This window comes from Trachypithecus francoisi, unplaced genomic scaffold (assembly GCF_009764315.1).
Source record: "Trachypithecus francoisi isolate TF-2019V2 unplaced genomic scaffold, Tfra_2.0 Lachesis_group12, whole genome shotgun sequence".
NCBI lineage: Eukaryota > Metazoa > Chordata > Mammalia > Primates > Cercopithecidae > Trachypithecus > Trachypithecus francoisi.
Window position 1 is genome coordinate 10,586,426 of NW_022681457.1, and position 22,351 is coordinate 10,608,776.

Below are 22,351 nucleotides of genomic sequence, written 5' to 3' on the forward strand. Positions count from 1 at the left end.
CCCGGACCCAGTCGATGGAAGTCTGCAGGTCTGGGCCCTTGGGGCTGCCCAGCTCAGGGTGATGGAGGTGGAGGTCCGAGCCTCCGCACTCAGGATTCTGACTGCCTTGGGAGCTGAGACATGGGGAGAAGGCTCTGTGGTGAAGAGAAGAGGGAATCCCACGGCCCTTCCTAGACGTGCAGGATGGAGGCTGATGGGGTCACTAACCTGCTGCTGTGCCCTCTGTCATCCAGAGGGCCTGGGGAGGGACCAGACAGGGAATCAGACCCAGGGGTGGTCTGACCTGCAGGATGGGAATGAAGGCTGCTGAGTCCCACCCCACCTCATCCCCACCAGTCACCCTGACTTGAGAGGGAAGACGGAGACGGCGTTTTGCCCCTTGCCCCAGGTCTGGGTCCTGGCAGGGCTGGAAGGAGCCTGAGGGGGATGTGCACAGCACCTCTGAGAGCTCTGCTTTAGAGAAACATGAATCAGACTGTGAGAAAGCAGACCTTTGAAAAGTCAGACGAAAGGTCGTCCGGGGGCCAGAATCAGGGAGGAGGGACGGGATGCTGGGGCTGCCGGATGCTGACAGAAGAGCAGCATTCCGTCGCTTTGGACAGCCGACCCCACAGAGCCCAGGGACCCAAAGCCAGAATGCTCCCCAAAACACCAGGGGTTATGGCCCCAGACCCTCCTCCCTCAGACCCAGGGGTCCAGGTCCCCAGTCCCTCCTCCCTCAGACCCAGGAGTCCAGGCCCCCAGTCCCTCCTCCCTCAGACCCAGGAGTCCAGGCCCAGCCCCTCCTCCCTCAGACCCAGGGGTCCAGGCCCCCAGCCCCTCCTCCCTCAGACCCAGGAGTCCAGGCCCCAGCCCCTCCTCCCTCAGACCCAGGAGTCCAGGCCCCCAGCCCCTCCTCCCTCAGACCCAGGAGTCCAGACGCCCCAGCCCCTCCTCCCTCAGACCAGGAGTCCAGACCCCCAGCCCCTCCTCCCTCAGACCCAGGAGTCCAGAGCCCCAGCCCCTCCTCCCTCAGACTCAGGAGTCCAGACCCCCAGCCCCTTCTCCCTCAGACCCAGGAGTCCAGGCCCCCAGGCCCTCCTCCCTGAGACCCAGGGGTCCAGGCTCCAGACCCTCCTCCCTCAGACCCAGGGGTCCAGGCTCCAGACCCTCCTCCCTCAGACCCAGAGGTCCAGGCTCCAGCCCCTCCTCCCTCAGACCAGGGGTCCAGGCTCCAGCCCCTCCTCCCTCAGACCCAGGGGTCCAGGCCCCAGTCCCTCCTCCCTCACTCCCAGGAACCCCTCATGTCTGCAGGCCCCATGCGCTCCTGGAATCTGCACACCCAGAGCCCCGTCCCTCCAGCTACACTTTACTGTGGAATTTCCTCTTTCCCCGCCTTTCGTCAGGTCTGAGTGGAGAGGAGGGTAGGAGATGAGGAGGAAGTGGGGGTTTCAAGCCTGAGTGCAATCCTTCAGATCCTCCTCACGCCTGACTCTTACTGAGGGAAATCCCTCAGCTTCCACTTCTCCTCACTCCAACTGTGGATTCCCGTCCTCACTTTCCTTCCTGGTCCCCGTCCTCCAGGATTCCCACCTTCCCTTCCCACCTCTGTACTCTCACATCCGAGAGTCCCGAAATGCAGGTCCTGGATGGAGAAGTCGCCTCTCTGCTCTAAGAGTCTCTAAACGTTGACCATGGATGGAGAAGTCGCCTCTCTGCTATAAGAGTCTCTAAATGCTGACCATGGATGGAGAAGTCGCCTCTCTGCTACAAGAGTCTCTAAACGCTGAGCATGGATGGAGAAGTCGCCTTTCTGCTGTAGGAGTCTCTAAATGCTGACCATAGATGGAGAAGTCGCCTCTCTGCTCTAAGAGTCTTTAAATGCTGACCATGGATGGAGAAGTCACCTCTCTGCTGTAAGAGTCTCTAAATGCTAACCATGGATGGAGAAGTCGCCTCTCTGCTATAAGAGTCTCTAAATGCCGACCATGGATGAAGTCACCTCTCTGCTATAAGAGTCTCTAAATGCTGACCATGGATGGAGAAGTCACCTCTCTGCTGTAAGAGTCTCTAAATGCTGACCATGGATGGAGAAGTCGCCTCTCTGCTGTAAGAGTCTCTAAATGCTGACCACGGATGGAGAAGTCGCCTCTCTGCTATAAGAGTCTCTAAATGCTGACCATGGATGGAGAAGTCGCCTCTCTGCTATAAGAGTCTCTAAATGCTGACCATGGATGGAGAAGTCACCTCTCTGCTGTAAGAGTCTCTAAATGCTGACCATGGATGGAGAAGTTGCCTCTCTGCTATGAGTCACTAAAAGCACATCATGGATGCAGAAGTCAAATAGGGTCTTGGAGAGCAGCTTGGACCCTGTCAAGTATTCAGATGCAGAAGCTGAGGACCAGAGAGGGATAGCAGCTTGCCAAGGTCACACAGCCTTGACAAGGAGCACAGCTGGGTTCCTCCTTCCCATTTGATTCCTACCCCCTTGCCACCCTCCCTCCTCATTCTCAAGCCTCCTACCCTTCTCCCGATACTGCATGTGACTGCAGCGGGTTGTGTCCCCTAAAAAGATATGTCCAAGTCCGAACCCCAGGTACCTATGCAGGTGACACTATTTACAAACAGGGTCTTTGCAGACATACTTAAGGATCTTGAGATGGAATCACCCTGGGTTTACGGTGGGCCCTAAATCCAATGACCTGTGTCCCTAGAAGGATGCAGACAGAGGGAGACTGCCAGGTGAAGACAGTCACGTGAAGATGGAGAGACACAGCCACAGGCCGAGGGAAGCCAGGGATTCCTGGGAGCCTCCAGCAGCCAAGAGGGCAAGGATGGATTCTTCCCTAGAGCCTTAAGAGGGAGCATGGGCAGGAAAACACCCTGATTTTGGACTTTGGGTCTCCAGAACTGCAGGAGAGTCCATCTTGTTTCAAAGCATCTGGTTCAGGGTAATTTATGATGGCAGCCCCAGGAAACTAACACAGAGACCAAACAGTTCTCTTGGCTCAGTTCTGCACAATCCTCACTTTATCTCCTCAAATCCACTCCCACCAGAGGGCCAGGGAGGGTCCCACTGGGCACCAGGCCTGGTCCATGGGGAGTCACCTAGAACCGTTCGCTGTCATTAACCGCGATGGTTAATCACAATGATCTTCCCCGAGGCCTCTCCCACGGTAACAGCAACATCTATGGTTCCACACCCACTTTACTAAGATAAGAAAAACGATTCAGAGCAGGAGCTGGGGGCGGGCAGACTGTGGGGCCGACACAGAACATGGAGGCGGGCTGGTGGCTGGGAGGGCCACATGTGGGCCTGGCTGAGGAGCCAGGGATCTGGAGTCAGAACCTGGAGAAGGCAGCTGGAACTCAGCAGTGGACTTGGAATTCCGCAAATGGTCCTCAAATGTCTTCAGCTGGAAGCGGCGGCGGCGCCTGCAGACAGGCGTGAGGAAGCTTCGCTGCTGAGGGTATTTCTCAGGCTGGGCTGGTCTGGGGGGCCCAGGTCTTTGCAAGAGGAGAGGGCCTGAATACTGGCCCTTCAAGCTCTCTAGTCAGTCGGTCTTGGCCATCTGGCTCCTGAGGGCCGAGTGTGATGAGGAGCTGGGCAGCGTAGTAGGTGGTCATGACCACCAGGCGGGCATGGGGCAGGGGCTGGACGAAGGTGTCCCAGGCCAGCACGCCATCAGAGAGTGTGAAGAGCAGCCCGCCCCAGCCAGCACTCCCGCCCCGGGCCAGGCCGCGCCACAGCATGGCCATCAGGATCAGCCCATAGGCTGCCACAGGCAGGCCCATATCCGGCTCAACGTGCTGCAGCACAAGGCTGAGGTAGGGGCCAGAGGTCAGGATGATGAGCAGCAGCAGGCCAGGCTGCAGGAGAGAGAAGCCGAAGGCCCAGACGTAGAGAAGGTGGGTGGTGGCGAAGGCGGCCATGCCTGGTGGGAGAGGGGTGGGGTGCCAGTGAGGAAGGCCCATCCTAGGAATGGCCCCAAGGTCACCCCTCATGGCCTAAAATAAGGGCCGTCCCAAAGCACCAGGCCCCACCCTGGCCAAGCCTCCTTGCAGGCCTCCCCATATGCAGTGTCCATCCTTGCTCTGCTCAGAACCGCCAGGAGGCCCCATCTTCCCTTGGCCTCCAAAGCCCATGCCCTCCGGCTCACCGGCCACTCTGCCCAGTCACCCTGGCCTGCCCGGCCACAAGCACCTGGCACACCCCTGTCCCGGAGCCTTTGCACTTGCCCTTCCCCCACACAGGCACACAGCACCTTCTGCTCTGCCCAAATGTGACTTCCTCAGTGACACCTTCCTCAGCAACCCTGCTTCAAACTGCAGCACCCCCAGCGGGTCCTCACTGCCCTTGCCACCCCCAGCTACTGCCCTAACACCGCCTGCCCCCAGCCCTCGCTGGAGCGTGAGCTACCTTGGTCACGGCTGTGTCCCCCACCATTCCCTTGACCACCGGAGCTCTCACAGGAGCCCTCTGCACCCCAGGCTCCCATCCATAGTGCTGGGGCCTCCCTCACACGGGTATCCGGAAGGCGTCATGGCAGCTTCCGCTCACCAGGGAGGAAGGCTTCAGGCCAGATGAGGCAGGCGTCCCCCACTGCAGAGCACAAGAGGGCTCCCTGGAAGAGCCGGGTGTAGCCCCCGCCTGGGGACACGACCCACAGGAACCCGGCCAGGCAGAGGATGGGCAGGCACTTGACCAGGGCAGCGACCCAGGATGGCTGGTCCTTGGGAATCCAGAGGCAGAAGTACACGCAGCAGGAGAGGATGAAGGGGCTCAGCCACCTGCAGACATCTGGGCGCTTTGGGGAATGGGGAGTTGCTGAGCCGAAAGCCAGCCTAGTCCCCGTTCTTGGGACTGAGATCTTGTGGCTCCTGTCCCACCCCTACCTGGGACCCCAGCTGTACAGGCTGGACCCATTCAGGGACCAGGCTGCCAGAACCCAGCTTCCCAGGGTCCCAACCAACTCAAGGACAGCAGCTCCCAGACCCACCGACTGCTGGGGTTCCAGGGGCCTGTCCCCCAGCCCCAGGCACACCTCGGAAGGCTCTCACCTGGGCTGAGCAGTGGGTCTTCAGGGTCTGCCCCGCTTTGCCAGTGTCCATGCTGGCTTGATACCCCCAGAGTGACCTAATCTGGGAGCGAGTGGCTTCAGGGGGTGAAGGGGACGGCTCATGGTTACACGTTAACCCAAGGAGCGTCCTGTGGACTCTGTGACTGATAACAGGGCCCAGAGAGATGTTGTCCTCACCCTGGGGACGGCCTTGCCTGGCACCCGCTGATAAAGCACTGTTGGCATCAGGGGTCCCTCTGCCCTAGCCTGGTGGGACATGGCTTCCTCCTCCTGTCTGCCTGGGGGGTGAGGCCCACAAATGCCTGTCCCCTTGTCCTGGGCCCAATCAGAAAAGATGGAGTGCAGAATTCCAACGGCCACCCCTTCATGAAAGTGGGGGAGGGGCTGGCTGGCAGGAGCTCCCCAGAGGGATGGGAAGGCGAGTCCGTCCTTCAGCTGCTGCCCTAGCTATCTCCCTCCCTGCTCCATGAAGCCTTTCCTCATTCTGCTCAACCCCACCAAGCCCTCAGGGGCTCCACCACCAACACCGCTTCAATGGGTGACCAGGAGGGACCACCATGAATGCGGGGAATAAGCACCCTCTCCTGTTAGCGGAGTGAGCCCCAGGTGACCTCCAAGCCAACTGCCACCCCAGTGAGGACGTTGTCCTCATGGCCCGGTCCACACGCTCCGGTTTCCCAGCGCCGCTCACCCGTGCCCCTCGCTGCACACCCGGCCTACATTTCCACCTTCCACCTGAAAGACTCAGACCTACTGGGCGCCAGAGCCTGGCCTCAATGCTGGGCTTGGGTACTGGGGATAAGGGTGGGCAGGAGCAGGGATGGGAGCCCGTCGGTGGTTTCCATTGTCTGCCCACAGCCCTGCCCATAGGTGGGGTAGGCCTGGCAGGAGTCCTCACAGCCAGCACCTGGCCCAGCCTGGGGCCTCTGCAGCCACAGGGCTCCCCCCGGCAGGACACAGTGTTGGGACAGACTGGGTCAGAAGCACCCCCAGCCTCTGAGGTGCAGGGATAACACAGGCTCCCCACCCTGCATCCCAGAACGTAAGGTCTGACCAGCAGAATCGTAAACTGTCTTCCTTTATTTATATTTGCAATATGAAATAGAAGCTCGGCACGCACGCACGCACACTCACACCAGCCTGGAGGAGGGAGCTGGGGACAAGGCCACTTGGCAACAGGGCTGGGACCCCAGACCCTCAAGGCCCCTAGGGGTGTTGCCGGGGAGGCCCCTGCTCCCCAAAGCCGGACTGGCCTGGTTGAAAGTGCAGGGTCTGGGCAAAGGCACGGCCCCCACTCGGGATCCTTGGCACCCCTACCTGTGCTGGGCCGTCCCCCATGGTGGACCTGAGCTGAAAGGCCGGGTGTGGGCGTGGCCATCTGCGCTGGAGCATGGGACGGCTGGGCACGTGGGCGGCAACCTTGGGACCCCAACACCAGCCCCCGCTGGGACGGAACGGGGAAGGCTGTGCTTTGGAGCTGCCAGCCCAGCTCGGTGTCCTCACTTTCTCTCGCTCTCCTCCCTCTCTCTATATATAATATATAATATACGTTTCTCTCTCTCTCCATTCTCTCTATTTGACTCTCTTTATCTTTATTCTAGGAGGCAATGCTCCAAAACTTCTCTTCTCAGTGCAAATGGGGGTGGGTTGGGCCTGTCTCCCTGGCACCCGCCTCCTGGGGGTCCAGAGGAGAGAATGTGGGGGGTTCAGGGTGATGAGGGCACTGGGGGCCATCATGGGACCCGCCCTGCCCCCACCCTGGGAGATCCACGGGAGGACGGAAGATTTGGCCGCCGCTGCCGCACCAGGCAGCTATCTGGAAACAGAGGGAGACGTCGTGTGAGGGTCCAGCAGGCCCAGCCCCACCTACCCAGCCCCAGGCTGCAGCCATACTCACTGGGAGCCTGGGGATGCAGGCCCTTCCGGGGCAGAGCCATTGGGTATCGGAGGAGGCGTGAGGGCCTGGGCACTGTCATGGGAGAGAGGGATGTGCAGAGGTCACTTCCTGCCCCACCAGCTCTGCCCCGCCCCGCTGCCCTGGTGCTCACCTCTGGCTTTGGGGAAGCCCCAAGGGCTCTGGGCTCTTCTCCCCATCTGTGGTCTGGGGGCGCTGGTGGGCCCCGGAGGCTGGGACAGAGGTAGCGGGGTCTCTGGTTGCACTGTGGGTGAGGAAGGTACGGCTGTCAGCGTGGCCCCCACTGTCACCTGCTGACACCCTCACACCCCAGACGACTGAAGTCGGCTCACTAGGTGTGTGTCTGCCACCTGCCCCACCAGGAGGGGCCTCCCAAGGACACAGCTGGCTCAGAGTGGAGGGACTGCATGGCCTTGGGCAGGAAGACAAGCAACCCTCTTCCCGCCTCCTGTCCCTGTGGAAGAGGCACTCGAAGCCAGCTGAGACAGCCCCAAGGGGTCTTCTGCATGCTCTCACCCCCACAATCCTTCACACCCTCCAGCGAGCCTTTCCCAACCCTGGGGCTCAAGGGCCCCAAGCATCCCAGGCTACTAAGAGAAGAACCAGCCTACAGAGTGCAGAGGGCCAGGGCACAACATGAGGCTAGGCCTGGGGGTCCTGCAAAGGAGACCTGGAGCAGCTCAGGGACAAGATGAACCCAGAGCCCACCTCACCACAGAGGAGAAAAGACTTCTCCTGATACCAGCCCCTCACCTTAGCAAGCCCGACCTCGCTGCTCACCTGTCCAAGGAGTTGGGGGCAGAACGGATCCCGTGGAAGGTGGCCTGAAGGTCCCCGATGCTAACCAAGGCCTGGCAGGGGGCTGTGGGGGATGAGAGATCTCAGCTGCAGCCTCCCAGCAAGCTCAGAGCTGGCCAGGCTGCTCTCTCTGCCCAGGGCCACAGGTGGGCAGGGCAAAGAGGGGCTCACCTGAGGGCTCTATGACTTTGCTGCCTTCTGTGGCTTCCTGAGGTGCTGAGGGGGGTGTGGGGTCCTGAGACCTGGTAGATGAGAGGCAGCCCACGGGGGCAGCTAGGGTTAGCACTCGAGCCTATGAGAGGACTGGGACCCCATGGCCACCTCCTGGTCTCGGGATACCAGCGCCATCCAGCCTGTCCCATCTGGTTCTCACCTGAGCTGCAGGGCATCACGGGCAGGAGGGCTGGCCAGGTTCTCGGTGGGGAGGTCCTGGGATACACTGAGGGTTCCCTGTAGGGCTGGAGGCCCAGTGTGCAGCTCTTCCTCCCTGGAGACTCGGGGACTGGTCGGGACATCTGTAGGCACTGGGTCAAAGGTGGCTGTCCAGCTGGGGCCTGAGATGGAGTTAGGGGAGCGGCATAGAGGGTGAACTCGGTAGCAGGCAGACAGCCCTGTGTACACCTGACCACACCGCCCATTCATTCACCTGGAGGCTGAGGGCCAGGGCTGGGGTAGGACATGGGGGTGGCCCCTCCACGGGCTGCACAGCCAACGCCCTCCTCGTCTTCCTCCTCCTCCTCGTCCTCCTCTTCTTCATCCTCACTGTCTGTGCTGCCTCCACTCCTGCCCCAGAAACCGCCTCGTCAGCTAGCTGTGTGGGACAGACCAGCCGACACCCATCCCGTTCCCTGCAGCCCAGGGTCAGCCCAAGGAGAGTGGGCTGGGATGACCGGCAGGTCACAGAAGGGTTCAGGGAGTTTGGGGTGTGATGACACCAGGAGAGGCTGGGAGAGGGAGTTCTGAGCCAAAGGTGAGAACACAAGCGGGCAGGGACAGAATGAAGCCGTAAGGAGACCATTCGTCCCCAATCATCCATGCAGGGTAGGCCCTGGGGAAGTGGGCTGAGACTCAGCCATGGCAGCCAGAGCAGACAGACCCACTCGCCAGCTCTCAAGTCACCTCCCAGCTGTCACCTCACACTGCATCACAGTGACAGGCCTTCCCACCAACAGACCCACCCTCTGGACAGAAGACTTCACACTACTCTCTCTCTCCAACTAGAAACTCCAAGAAGGCAGAGATGGCTGACTTTTGCCACTGCTGTATCCTCAGCCCTGAGAAACTACCAGGCACCCATAGCTGCTCCAAAAATACTGGCTGAATGTTGACTAACACACACCTGTGAACATGAAGAAAATCCAAGCAATCTGCAATCTATGTGCTGATCAACCAGGAAAGGGGTAAGCAAAGTCACACTAAAACTAAGCTTTAACAGGGAGAGTACGTTCTGAAAAATGCAGCATTAGGAGATTTTACTATTGTGTGAACATTCTAGAGTGCACTTACACACACCTGGATGGGAGAGCCTACTACACACCTAGGCTCTATGGTATAGCCCTATTGATCCTAGACTACAGACCTGTACAGCATGTTACGGTACTGAATACTATAGGCAATTATAACACAATGGTAACAGTTTGTGTATCTAAACATAGGAAAGATACAGTAAAAATAGAGTATTATAATCTTACAGGACCACTGTCATATAAATGGTCCATTGTTGACCCAAAGATGCAGTATGGGACTATATACTATGTCTAAAATGCTGACTAAATATTTTTGTCTTAACAGAGTAACTGACTACTTTTAACTGGAAAGTGATAGATCTGTATATAGTTAAAAGTAAACTAAAATACTCAATGACCAAGGAGTATAAAGGAAGCTCCTCAACCTAATATAAGGCGTCTATGAAACCCCACAACTAACAGCACACTTACATGGGGAAAGGCTGAAGGCGTCCCCCTAAGATCAGGAACAAAACAAGGATGCCTGTTCTTGCCACTTTTGTTCAACATTGTACTGGAGGCTAGCCAGGGTAACCAGGCAAGAAAAGGAAATTAAAGGCATCCAGATTTGAAAGGAAAGACAATGATCTCTATTTACGTGACATGATTCTGTACATAGAAAATCCTAAGGAATCCACTAAAACTTTAAGAATTCATAAATTAGTTCAGCAAGATTGCAGGATAAAAGATCAACATACAAAAACCTATTGTATTTTCATACACTTGTAACAATCTGAAAACAATTTCAAGAAAATTCCATTTACAATAGTATCAGAAAGAAGAAAACAGGAATAAACTTAAAAGAAATACAAACCTCATACTCTAAAACCTACGAAACACTGTTGAAAGAAATTTTAAGACCTATATAAACAGACACCCATGTTCATGCATTCGAAGAACCCTTTAAGAACTTAGCTGGCTTCTTCTTTGAAATTAATAAGCTGATCCTAAAATTCATATGGAATCTCAAGAAATCCCAAATAGGTCAAAACAATCTTGAAAAAGAAGAACAAGGTTGGTAGACTAAAACCTTCCATTTTCTTTTTTTTGTGAGATGGGAGTTTCATTCTTGTCACCCAGGCTGGAGTGCAATGGTGCATGGTGCAGTCTCAGCTCACTGCAACCTCTGCCTCCCAGGTTCAAGCGATACTCCTGCCTCAGCATCCTGAGTAGCTGGGATTACATACAGGAACCCACCACCACACCTGGCTAATTTTTGTATTTTTAGTAGAGACAGGGTTTTGCCATGTTGGCCAGGCTGGTCTCGAACTCCTGACCTCAGGTGATCCATCTGATTGGCCTACCAGAGTGCTGGGATTACAGGTGCGAGCCACCATGCCCAACAAACCTCCCATTTTCAAAACTTACTATAAAGCAGCAGCAACCAGGGCAGTGTGGTATTGGATAAAGACAGACAGACGGATGGAACAGAGCAGAGAGGGAAGAAATAAACTCTCACACATATGGTCAAATCTTTCTTTTTTACACAGGTGCCAAGATGATTCAGTGGAGAAAGGACAGTGTCTTCAACAACTGGTGCAGGGAAAACTGGTTATCTACATGTAAAGGGATGAGGCTGGACTGAACCCCCACCTCACACCATATACAAAATTTAGCTCAAAATGAATCGAAAACCATAGAAATAATGCTATAAAACTCTTAGAAGAAAACAAAGGGCTAAGTCAAGATGCTGGATTTGGCAACGACACACTTGTGTACCAACAACACGTTCAGGAGTATTCATAGCAGCTGCACTCACAGCAGTGAGCAACAGGAACCTGTCCAAAGGCCTGTCAACTGCAGAACAAGCAATTCAAGCTCATCACGTACAGCACAGCCCCACTACATGACAGCGAGGGGCGCCCAAACACACAATAGGGAAGGAGCTCACAAGTGGAGTGCTGAGCAAAAGAGGTCAGACACAAAAGGAAATGCTGTATGCTGTATCAAGTGAAAACAGAGACAAAACTCATCTACAGGGTTAGAAGCCAGGACAACTTTACCCTCAGGAGGGAGGATACTGGCTAGCAGAGGGGATGTGGGTACTGGGAAGGTCCTGCTCCTGGGTCTGGGCACTGAGGAAGGATGTCCATTGGCCACACACTTAAGATCTGTACAGTCGTCTATACTCACGTTACATGTCAATAAAAAGTGAAAACAGCCTAATTCCCAAATCAAAAGTCATAAGGCAAAAACTCAGTTGCAGATGGTGACTTAGTGTTCACGCTGTCAAATCTACATGGCATGAACCCATTTCATCACAGCAATTCTGGGGCTGGCCATAATAAGAGAAAAAAAAACAATGTAACATTTGCACTACAAACTGATCACAGCCTCACTGGAGAGGGACATCATCAGCTCTCATTTTACTGGAATTAGAGGAAAGAGAAGCTGCCTGGGACCATCTTATCCCCCTTTCTAGGAAAACATGCATGAGAGCTAACAAGAGGAATTGAAGTTAAGGGAGAAAGGAACGAGAGGGGGTGGTGGAGAGAGAGAGACACACACAGACCAAGCCATATCTCAAGGACCTGCCTATTTTTTCAGCCACAGAGAGTATCCCTTTCTTTTTATAACTTAAACTCATTTGAATTAGATTTCTTTTAATTTGTTGATTCTTTTTTTTTTTTTTTTTTTGAGACCAGGTCTTGCTCTGTCACCCAGACTGGAGTGCAGTGGTGCGATCTCAACTCAGTGCAACCTCCACCTCCCAGGCTAAAGCGATCCTTCCACCTCAGCCTCTCAAGTAGCTGGGACTACAGGCGCATGTCACCAATCCAGGTGATTTTTGTATTTTTTTACTGTAGACACAGGGTTTTGCCACGTTGCACAGGCTAGGTCTCAAACTCCTGAGCTCAAGCGATCCATCCACCTTGGCCTCCTCCCAAAGTGCTGGGATTACAAGCTTGAGCCACTGTGCCTGGTTAATTTGTTGATTTCTTAATGCCTCATCTAACCTTTTTTTTTTGAGACAGGTCTGGCTCTGTTGCCCAGACTGGAGTGCAGTGGTATGATCTCGGCTCACTGCAACCTCTGCCTCCCTGGCTCAAGCCATCCTCCCACCTCAACCTCCTGAGTAGCCAGTACTACAGGTGCACACCACCATGCCCATCTAACTTTCATTTTTGTAGAGACAGGATCTCCCTATGTTGCCCAAGGCTGGTCTCAAACTCCTGAGCTCAAGCAATCCATCTGCCCTGGCTTCCCAAAGTGCTGGGATTACAGGCACTCACGGATTACATGAGCCCACCATGCTTGGCCTTGAATTAGATTTACATCACCACAAAAGTGGAAGTGCCCCCAACTAACACACACACCAATGCAGCTTCCTTATTTTTTTCATTCACTTCAGCCTCAGCCCAAATGTGTTGGCAGACCCCTTGGCCCTGCTGTGTGGCGGAAGCTTGGAGAAGGGAAACTGGAGGGGGACTTACCGGACACCAGGGGGCTGGCTCAGACGGGCCCCCCTGGCCAACTGGCTACCCTGCCAGGCGCCATCTTCTCCATCAGACTCCCCTGAGCCCTGGGCCTCTTCCTCGTCCTCCTCTTCCTCATCATCATCAAACTGCTGGATGCGGTCCTTGTAGCATATCTCAAGTAGGTTGGCGTTGGGCTGCAGGGCACAGGGGTAGGAGGATGGGCCACACTGCACACAGTCCCACGCCCCTCCACCTGCCACAACCAGGGGACAGGGCAGTACTCACGTTGTCATCGTCGGCGTTGAGGGAGAAGGTGATGTTGGCTGTCTTGTCAAAAGGTGCACTAGGAGAGAAGGCGAGGCATGGTGAGAGGGTACACCTGGGGGTGGGGGCAGCACAGGACAAGGCCACATTCCTTCCTTCACTCAACGTAGAGCTGACCCTCACTACCTGCAGAGTCAGTATCTGCAAATTCACGCACAACCCAAGCCACTGGTCCTAAGGGGCAATGTATACATGAGTATCAATATCTCACATAGATGATCACTTTAAATCCTTAAAACCACTCATTGAGGTAAACTGTTTCCCTTGGCTCTAGAAGTGAGAAAATGGGGCTCAGAAATGTTAAGTGACTCTCCTCAGGCTTCTCCAAGGACAGGTGCCAGAGAGGGATTCAGACCCATGCCCTTGTCCCCATCCTTGGGGCATCTGTAAGAGGCTAACACTCACACCAGCCAGGCACAAGCAGCGTCTGAGGCTGCAGCCCAGTAAAGCACATCCCCTAACCTCAAGATGTCTACAGTCTGTGGCTGAAATTCTAAGTTACGGGCAAAAGAATCACATCAGAGCTTGAACTGAGCCTGCCAGGACCCCACCTCCCTCAACATGAGGGTCCACATTCTGTCCCATGTGTTAGGGACACTTCAAGGGATCATTTGTCTCAAATTCATGAAAAATTGTGCCACAAAGATCTATGGATAAAGGGCAGTTAATTATTAATAAGGGACACTAAGCATGTGACAGACATCACTCACGCACTTCATTCTCCCAACCACCTTCCAAGGCAAGTGTCCTTAGTACCTCCTAGACACTGAGAAGCAGCAGAGCAGAGATCAGGCTGGGCACACAAGGGATCTAGGGCGGGGCAGCCCATGTCCCCGTGGCACTGGCAGCCTCAGCTGACCTGGCTTCTCCTGCCACAGGAGCTCTGCAGGGCAGCATCTCCAGCCCTGAGGTGATCAAACCAGTCATCCACTTTCCATTCCGGAACTCTTCCTAGGTTTGGTTTTGTTTGCTTAACTTTTTAACCTCTCTGGAATTTTCTTGGTAGAGGAAGTGCTAATAGTTTCATCCCAAAAGGGCAGCTGGTGATACTAATGCCATCTACCAGTCAGTCCCTTCATCCTCATGCCAGGATGGGTTTTTTTTTTTTTTTTTTTAATTAAAAAAGCAGAGATGGTCTCACAACATTGCCCAGGCTGGGCTGAAATTCCTGAACTCAAGCGATCCTCCTGCTTTGGCCTCCCTAAGTGCTGGGATTAAGATGTGAGCCACTGTGCCCAGCCCAGTTTTCACTTGAGCATCTTCTTCAGGGGTCTCGGCACAGGCCACTGACCCACAAAGACCAACGCTCTGCAAATCTCCACGCTGGGCATGGAAGCAGCACACATGGGGGTCTCATGTCTGCACCTGAGAGGACCTCTGTCCAGCTGTGGACTAAGTGAGGCACAGCTGACTACCTCTCATTGTGGTGCCCCTCACAGTGTGCTGTACAGGAACCCCGGGGCAGCCATAGGCAGCCATCCAGCTCCCACACACTAATGGGCTATGTCCTGGGGACTCAGTCTCCCTGGCCGTATATGAGCTCATTGTGGAGAGCGAGATGGAGTCTCGCTCTGTTGCCCAGGCTGAAGTGCAGTGGCGCAATCTCAGCTCACTGCAACCTCCGCTTCCTGGGTTCAAGCGATTGTCCTAACTCAACCTCCCAAGTAGCTGGGACTATAGGGACATGCCACCATGCCTGGCTAATGTTTGTATTTTTTGTAGAGACAGGGTTTCACCATGTTGGCCAGGATGGTCTCGAACTCCTGACCTCAGGTGATCCGCCTGCCTCAGCCTCCCAAAGTACTGGGATTACAGGCATGAGGTACTCTATCCGGTCACTTTTTTCTGATTCTAGAAGCAACACACGCTTGTGGCAAGAAACTCAGAAAAGTTCATAATTACAACACCCAGAGGTGACTGACGTTAAGATGTTGCCCCATGGCCGGGCGCGGTGGCTCAAGCCTGTAATCCCAGCACTTTGGGAGGCCGAGACGGGCGGATCACAAGGTCAGGAGATCGAGACCATCCTGGCTAACCCGGTGAAACCCCGTCTCTACTAAAAAATACAAAAAAACTAGCTGGGCGAGGTGGCGGGCGCCTGTAGTCCCAGCTACTTGGGAGGCTGAGGCAGGAGAATGGCGTGAACCCGGGAGGCGGAGCTTGCAGTGAGCCGAGATCGCGCCACTGCACTCCAGCCTGGGCGACAGAGCGAGACTCTGTCTCAAAAAATAATAATAAAATAAAAAGATGTTGCCCCACAAATCAAAACAAGCAGAATTGGTAATTGGAAAAAAATGTTTGGTCACCCCAAGGCCTGTGGAGGGGAGAACTGGACCCTCGTGTCTGGTGGACTCATGACCCAGAGGGCATTCAAGCAGGCACAGTTTTGCCTCACAGTCCCTGCGCCAGGACCTGCTGGTCCCCACTACCCTGAGCCTCTCCCGCCTGGGACCCCTAAGGCTAGTTCCAGGACGGGGAGGGACCTGCTCTGTGTCCCCAGCACAGAAGATGTTTGTGTCCCACCCTCATGGCCTGTCCCTCGGAGAGAAGAGACTGCAGAGCCGGAACTCATGTAAGAGGAGGCAGACACATGAGGCTGCAGACACGCACACAAGGCCATGGCCAACGTGTGCCCAGAAGCGGCCACAGCTGCAGGCTGAGCCCCGCAGGGCATGCAGGTGGGTGTGGGGGACAGACACAAGTAGGCGCGCCTGCTGCTGCAAAGGCAGGACAGGGCTCTGACCCTGTGCAGGAGACACTCACTTCACACTCTCCTCCTGCTCCCCAAACTCCTCATCATTGAAGCCAAAGTGGTCAATAAAGGCAGAGGTCATGCGCTGCATCTGGAAGTCCATGAAGGCCTGTGGGGGTGCGGAGGTTGGGGCTGGAGGGAGCTGGATGGGGCCCCACTCCAGCACAGCCCCGCACAGCCCCAGGCCCACCTGCTGCAGCACGGCCTCCTCAGGGAAGTTGAACTCCTTGAGCCGGTCGTCCTCATCGTCACTGGAGGAGTGCAGGTGGTGGGTGTTCACCTGGGGAGAGGACGGGGCGTCAGGGCCTGCTGGACCCCCAGACGAGGGTGGGCAGGCAGCTACGAGGACGGGGAGGCTGAGACTGGCCCAAGAGAGAGAAGTGGTAGGAGAATCTGGGCCTCACCAGGTCCACCATGTTCTTCTTGTTGGTCTCCGCCAGGGGCCCCGATACAAAGGCTTCCCACTGCTCCTGCTGCTCACTGGGCAGCTCTGCTTAGGTGAGAGGGGTGAAGACGTGAGGCATCCCCTGGCTTCAAGCCCCCCACGTAACCCTCAGGCTGGCCTGGGGACCCTCACCCTTCAGCAGCTGTCCCAGCTGCTCTGCATTGGGCCCCTTCTCTGTGTTCTGCACCAGGGCGTTGGCCATTCTCGTCAGGTGGCCCATGTAGCCTTTCGAGGGCCTCCCGCAGACCTGGCAAGAGTGAAGCCACGGCTAGAAACCAGGACTGCACCCAGGGGTGCCCAGCCCGACCCAGCCCCCACCCAGGCAGTCCCAGCCCGACCCAGCCCCCCACCCAGGCAGTCCCAGCCCGACCCAGCCTCCTACCCAGGCAGCCCCAGCCCGACCCATCCCCCCACCCAGACAGCCCCAGCCCGACCCATCCCCCCACCCAGACAGTCCCAGCCCGACCCAGCCCCCCACCCAGACAGTCCCAGCCCCGACCAGCCCCCCACCCAGGCAGCCCCAGCCCCTGGAGACACAAAGGGCAGCAGGTGCTCACTGTACACGGTCGTTCTCCTCCCAGGAAGCCAGGATCCGCTCTACCAGGCGGCACTGCTGCAGCAGCTGTGGGAGAGCAGGACAGGATAGCCTGGGGGGGTCTGCACACATACAGGGAGCTCTGCACTGCAGCAGGGGTCCCTTCCTCAGCAGACGCTTCACCAGGCCCCAGCTCATCCACATTGGAGTGGGAAGGAGGGGTGGAAGCTGGGGCTTGGGACCCTGGCATCCAGCCAAGTCTCTCTGGTCTTTCTACGAAGAATATGTGGTGCATGCACACATGCACGCGTGCACACACATGGATACATGCTCACACACTCATGCATGCAGACTCACATGCTCACTCATGCATGCACTGACACACTCATGCTCACACACTCATGCGTGCACATGCGCACATACATGCTCACACACGCATGCACACAGATGCTCACACACATGCATGCACTAACAGACATACATGCTCTCACACACACACTCACGTGTGCACACTCATGCACACACAGCCGCTCGCAGGTCTGCTCCCGCCCACCCCTAGCTCTTTGGCTCAAGTCAGGAGCCCACTGCTCCCTGCACCTGCATGTTTCATCCCCGTTTCTCCCTGGCCATGCCTCCCACATCCCATCCGGGTGCTGGCACCTAACACTACCCAACAAACACTTGTGGGAGGAAGAAGTGAGGGTCGGCCTCTGGAGAGGGCGCGCCCACAGGGGATGGGCCCAGAAGGAGGGGATCGGGGAGTCCCAGCTCACATGTTTCACAACTGGGTTTTGGGCGGGCGTCTCAGGGTTGCTGTCAGGAGGTGGCCCCAAGCTCAGCATGGTGTTCACGCATCCCTCCACTTGGGCATGCAAGAAGTTGTTGAAGACATAGTGGAAGAAGAGGTCCTATGGGAGGACACAGGGTTGGTACCAGAGAGGCCCTGCCCCAGCCCCTAAGCCCCCAGCGCCCGAGCCCCCAGCCCAGTCCGGTCCCCACCCCAGCCCCCGAGCCCCCACCCAGTCCAGTCCCCACCCCAGCCCCTGAACCCCCAGCCCAGTCCAGTCCCACACCAGCATGGTGTTGGGCACGTCCAGTGCCAGGAGCTCCTGCGTCAGGGCTGCATCATTGGCGCTCAGGGCGCTGGCCAGGAGCTTGACCACGTGAAGCCGCGTGTTGCCCAGAGGCGGAGCCAGCATGCCCCACGTCATCTGTAGCGGCTCCAGCTGCAGATACAGGGAGCCCTGGTTCCCAAGGGCTGCGCTTCCTGCTTCCCCCGCCCCCCCGCAGACCACAACCCCCGCCCCTGACCTTGGGAGGCTCCAGCAGGAGCTGGTGGAAGCAGCTGAGCCGCGGGCGCAGGGCGTGCAAGGCGCCCACACTGGACACAGTGCTTTCCAGGGCTCCCTGGGCCAGGAGCTCCAGCTGCCCATCCACACTGCTGAAGAAGTTGTTCACAGTCATGGACTCGGACCTGCAGCAGGGCAGGGTCGAAGGCAGAGTGAGCCTAGACGGCCTGTGTGCCCACACAGAGCAGGTGCAAGGACCGAGTCTGCAGGGTCTGGAGGAAGACCAGGAGCCACACGCCCCAGCGCCGCTCTCTTCTGAGGCCCTTCAGACAATGCCTGGCTGGGGTGGGGTGGGGAGCTCACCAGGTGGCAGCACTGGCAGTCCACTGTGGGGGCACAGGTGAGGGATGAGGGTGGGAAGACACACCCAACAAGCTAGAGGCCTATTTGGTAAGGCAGGGACACAGGGGCCTGAGGTCCCTCCCAACACAAACTGCAGCAGTGGCCTCAGCCTCAGCGCCCTCATTTGTCAAACAAGACAGGAAGATTCCATTCCTCCCTCTGGCCCGTACTGTCCACTGCACAGGGAGCACAAGCGGCCACCAGAGCAAGGCGCCACTTGGAGGCAGTGGTTTCACTTGGTGGACACTGAGACCCACCTCTGAGGGGCCAGAGAGTCCCAGGGGATGGGCAGCATGCATGGTCTGTGGCCCATATCCCTCACCTCGGCCTCCTGGGCTCCAGCAGGGTCAGCAGCACCTGGATCCCACTGACGATGACAGACTGGCTCTGCTCCACCTCGAACATGTTGCTTAAGAGCTGCTCAATCGTCTCCTGCCTATGGGGATGGGGGCGGGGGTCAGGGTGAGGGGCCAGAGGCCCAGGGCATCCCCAAGTCAGCTCCCCCCAGCCTTAGCTTCGCCCGCACACCCACTTCTCCAGGGTGGCCAGCAGCTGGTCGGGCTCTGGGCTGTCCTGGACTTGGATCATCTGCTCCCGGCTCAGGCGGACGATGTCACACAGGGACTGGGACGCGTTGGAATGTTGCTGGGATGGGGAGAGACAGGTGAGGATCCTGGTTGGGCCACCAGGCCCTCTGTAGCCTGGTGCTGGAAGCCCCTCCCCCGAGCTGACCATCCAGGGAAAAACGGTCACCCAGACACAGGGACACATGTTACGAAGGAGGGGCACAGAGGCACCAACTGCTGGAGGGAAGATGGTGGAGAGAACAGGAACTCAGGAAGGTTCCCCAGGACAGAAGGTATCCACAGAAGGCCCGCGAGCTCGCACACAGGGCCGGCAGCACTGCCCGCAATGACCCAGACAGCTTTGACTGATAAGTGGGTATGCCTAACCTGGTCTGTCCCCACAGGGGAGGGCTAATCCGCCAGAAAAAGGAGTGAAACTGATCCACGCAACCACGTGAATGAGCACAAAAACAGCAAAACATCCACGCAACCACGTGAATGAGCCACAAAAACAGCAAAACTGATCCACACAACCACGTGAATGAGCCACAAAAACAGCAAAACTGACCCACGCAACCACGTGAATGAGCCACAGAAACAGCGAAACTGACCCACGCAAGCACGTGAATGAGCCACAAAAACAGTGAAACTGATCCACGCAACCACGTGAATGAAACACAAAAACAGTGAAACTGATCCACGCAACCACGTGAAAGAGCCACAGAACATCATGCTAGAGAAAGAAACCAGACACAGACCACATGGTGTATGATCCCATTTATATGAAATGTCCAAAGACAAATCCAGAGACAGAATAGTCTGGTGGTTGCCAGGGGCTGAGAAGAGAAAGGGAAAAATTGGAAGGGGCTGCTAATGAATACAGGGTACCTTTTTTCTCTTTTTTCTGGAGAAAAGGTCTCGGCTGGGTGTGATGGCACATGTCTATAATCCCAGCACTTTGAAAGGCCAAGATGGGAGCATCATTTGAGCCCAGGAGTTTGAGAGCAGCCTGGGCAACATGGCAAAACTCCATGTCTACAAGTACAAAACAATTAGCCAGGAATGCTGGTACCAGTAGTTCCAGCCACTCATGTGGCAGAGGCAGGAGGATCGCTTGAGCCCAGGGGGTCAAGGCTGCAGTGAGGCAAGACCACACCACTGCACTCCAGCCTGGGACCACACCACTGCACTCCAGCCTGGGATCACACAACTGCACTCCAGCCTGGGCAACGGAGCAAGACTCTGTCTCAAAAAAAAAAAGGTTCGGCCTCTACATCACCCCAGGCTGGAGTGCAGTGTTATCATTGTAGCTCGCTGCAGCCTTGACCTCCTGGGCCCAAGAGATCCTCCTGCCTCAGACTCTTGAGGAGCTAGGACTATAGGTGTGCACCACCAATGCCAGCTAAGTTTTAAATTTTTTGTAGAGACAAGGTCTTGCTATATTGCCCAGGCTAGTCTCAAACTCCTGGGCTCAAGCAATCCTCCAGCCTCACCTGCCAAAACGCTGGGATTACAGGCAGGACTTGTTTTTTGGAGTGATAAAAAATAATCTAAATTCAACAAGATGATGAACACAGCTGTGAATACACTAAAAGCACTGAACTGTAAGCTTCGGTGGGTGAGTCGTATGCTGTGTAATTTGTATCTCAGTAAAGCTGCTACAAAAGAGAAAAGCATAAGCAGAGCTGAGTCTAACCCAATGGGCAGCCGCCAGGGCTTGGTTGTGTTGCTCCTGGGCCATGCCTCAGGGCCCTCAGAGGGACAGGCCCCAGCCTGGGTGAGCCCAGAGCCATTATCTCTGCTCTGCAAGCCTGTACGCCTCTCAGAAGCAGAAGCTGGCATGGGGAGGGACATGTTGCTCCCGGTGGCCTTGGACATCTGAGGCTCTTGACAAACACCTACTCTACACTAGGCCCTGCGCTGGGCACCAGGACAGAGATGGAGACGTAAGCTGGAGAAACACATGGATGTGGGGCCCCCCCCAGAACTAAAGGGGAGGATGTGAGAGTCCTTGAAAGCAAGGCTGCTGGATGGACCCTTAGAAGGACATCGAGGGGTTCAATCAGGCAGGAGACAGGGAAAAAGCTGCCAGGCCCAGCAACAGCACAGGTCAGGGTGGGCAGGGAAGGATGTGGGGCCAGGGCTGGGACAGGTGATGAGGAGGGCCCCTCCCTACAAGGCATTATGTGCCAAGTTCCTGGGTCATGAAAAAAACCTTTCCAGCACTTTCGGAGGCCCAAGTGGGAGAATGATTTGAGTCAACTTTCCTTCCTTTTCTCAAAGGGCATGGATATACCTGGTTCTCAAGGTTCTCTTTTCTCACCAATTTCTTTTTTTTCCTTTTTTGAGACAGGGTCTGTCACCCAGGCTGGAGTGCAAGCTGGAGTGACTCACTGTAGCCTTGACCTCCCAGCTCAAGCAATCCTCCTACCTGAGTTTCTCAAGTAGCTGGGACTACAGGTGTGCAATACCACACTTGACTACGTTTTTATGTAGAAACGGGTGTTACTATGTTGCCCAAGCTGGTCTCAAACTCATGGGCTCAAGAATCCTCCCACCTTGCCCTCCCAAAGTGCTGGAATTACAGGCTTGAGCCACCGCGTCCAGCCCCAATTCCTCTTTTAAAAGCGGGGAGCTGGGCATGGGGAACGGACTCTAAGGGGAAGCTGCAGGGGCACTGGCAGCACTCACATTCTCATCCTTCGACGGGTGGATCTGCTCAATCAGCCGCTGGACGATCTTCTCCTCGTTGAGCCACTGAGGGTGAGAAGGCGGGGGCTGCATCACCATCCACCGTGCCCAGCCCCCCACCCCCAGAGGAGCCGGCCCTGCTCACATTGACAACGTCCTGCCTCAGCTGGGGCCGCTCCACACAGGTAAGCAGGCGCAGCAGCAGGTCCATGATGGCTGAGGTGCCGATGTGCTGCAGCAGCAGGTCCACGAAGTCATCCTTCTTCCGCAGAAAGGACACAAGCTGGGGGCACATGGGCTGCGTCATGCACAGGGCCTGGCCCAGCTGCCACCCCCAACCCCACGGTGGCATCAGGGTGGGGGCCAGGGCACCTGGTCCGTCTTGCGGTTGATGAGGATGCCCATGACCTTGCTGAAGAAGCTGGCCAGCAGTGGGTTGAGGCTGCCGGTGCTCTGCAGGAAGCCGTAGAGCCGGTTCAAGAGGGACTCATCAGCACCCAGGGCGTCATTGATCTGCGGTACGTCTGAGGTCAGAATCTCGCAGGCCACACTGGGGTACCTGGGAGGCAAGCACAGGCGGGTGGGGGCTCAGGTCAGGGTAGGGGCAAGGCTCTACCCTCTTCTCTGCACCGGGCACTGGGTTCCTGGGG

The 22,351-nt window shown here is 56.3% G+C and overlaps 2 protein-coding genes across 2 annotated transcripts in view; both read right to left on the minus strand.

Annotated features, from left to right (window-relative positions):
* Nucleotides 1-2,989: 2,989 nt before the first annotated feature.
* On the minus strand, nt 2,990-6,876 carry TMEM86B (transmembrane protein 86B). The gene is given in 4 exon segments (XM_033224443.1): nt 2,990-3,570; nt 3,572-3,914; nt 4,541-4,787; nt 5,041-6,876. Coding segments are annotated over 4 exon segments (678 nt in total). The 5' UTR covers nt 5,092-6,876; the 3' UTR covers nt 2,990-3,533.
* Nucleotides 6,877-6,882: 6 nt separating this feature from the next.
* The window catches only part of PPP6R1 (protein phosphatase 6 regulatory subunit 1), a 28,306-nt gene continuing 12,837 nt past the window's right edge, over nt 6,883-22,351 (minus strand). Inside the window, exons 3-23 of the mRNA XM_033224444.1 lie at nt 22,074-22,260; nt 21,847-21,984; nt 21,702-21,767; nt 18,977-19,089; nt 18,767-18,880; nt 18,065-18,227; nt 17,827-17,979; nt 17,527-17,661; nt 16,773-16,840; nt 16,351-16,463; nt 16,178-16,263; nt 15,964-16,053; nt 15,785-15,882; nt 12,983-13,040; nt 12,713-12,891; nt 8,420-8,556; nt 8,147-8,327; nt 7,945-8,015; nt 7,756-7,837; nt 7,109-7,219; nt 6,883-7,029 (exon numbers count right to left, since the gene is read on the minus strand). Coding sequence (XP_033080335.1) covers nt 6,954-7,029; nt 7,109-7,219; nt 7,756-7,837; nt 7,945-8,015; nt 8,147-8,327; nt 8,420-8,556; nt 12,713-12,891; nt 12,983-13,040; nt 15,785-15,882; nt 15,964-16,053; nt 16,178-16,263; nt 16,351-16,463; nt 16,773-16,840; nt 17,527-17,661; nt 17,827-17,979; nt 18,065-18,227; nt 18,767-18,880; nt 18,977-19,089; nt 21,702-21,767; nt 21,847-21,984; nt 22,074-22,260 — 2,419 coding nt within the window. The 3' untranslated portion in view covers nt 6,883-6,953. The remainder of the gene's footprint in view (nt 7,030-7,108; nt 7,220-7,755; nt 7,838-7,944; nt 8,016-8,146; nt 8,328-8,419; nt 8,557-12,712; nt 12,892-12,982; nt 13,041-15,784; nt 15,883-15,963; nt 16,054-16,177; nt 16,264-16,350; nt 16,464-16,772; nt 16,841-17,526; nt 17,662-17,826; nt 17,980-18,064; nt 18,228-18,766; nt 18,881-18,976; nt 19,090-21,701; nt 21,768-21,846; nt 21,985-22,073; nt 22,261-22,351) is intronic.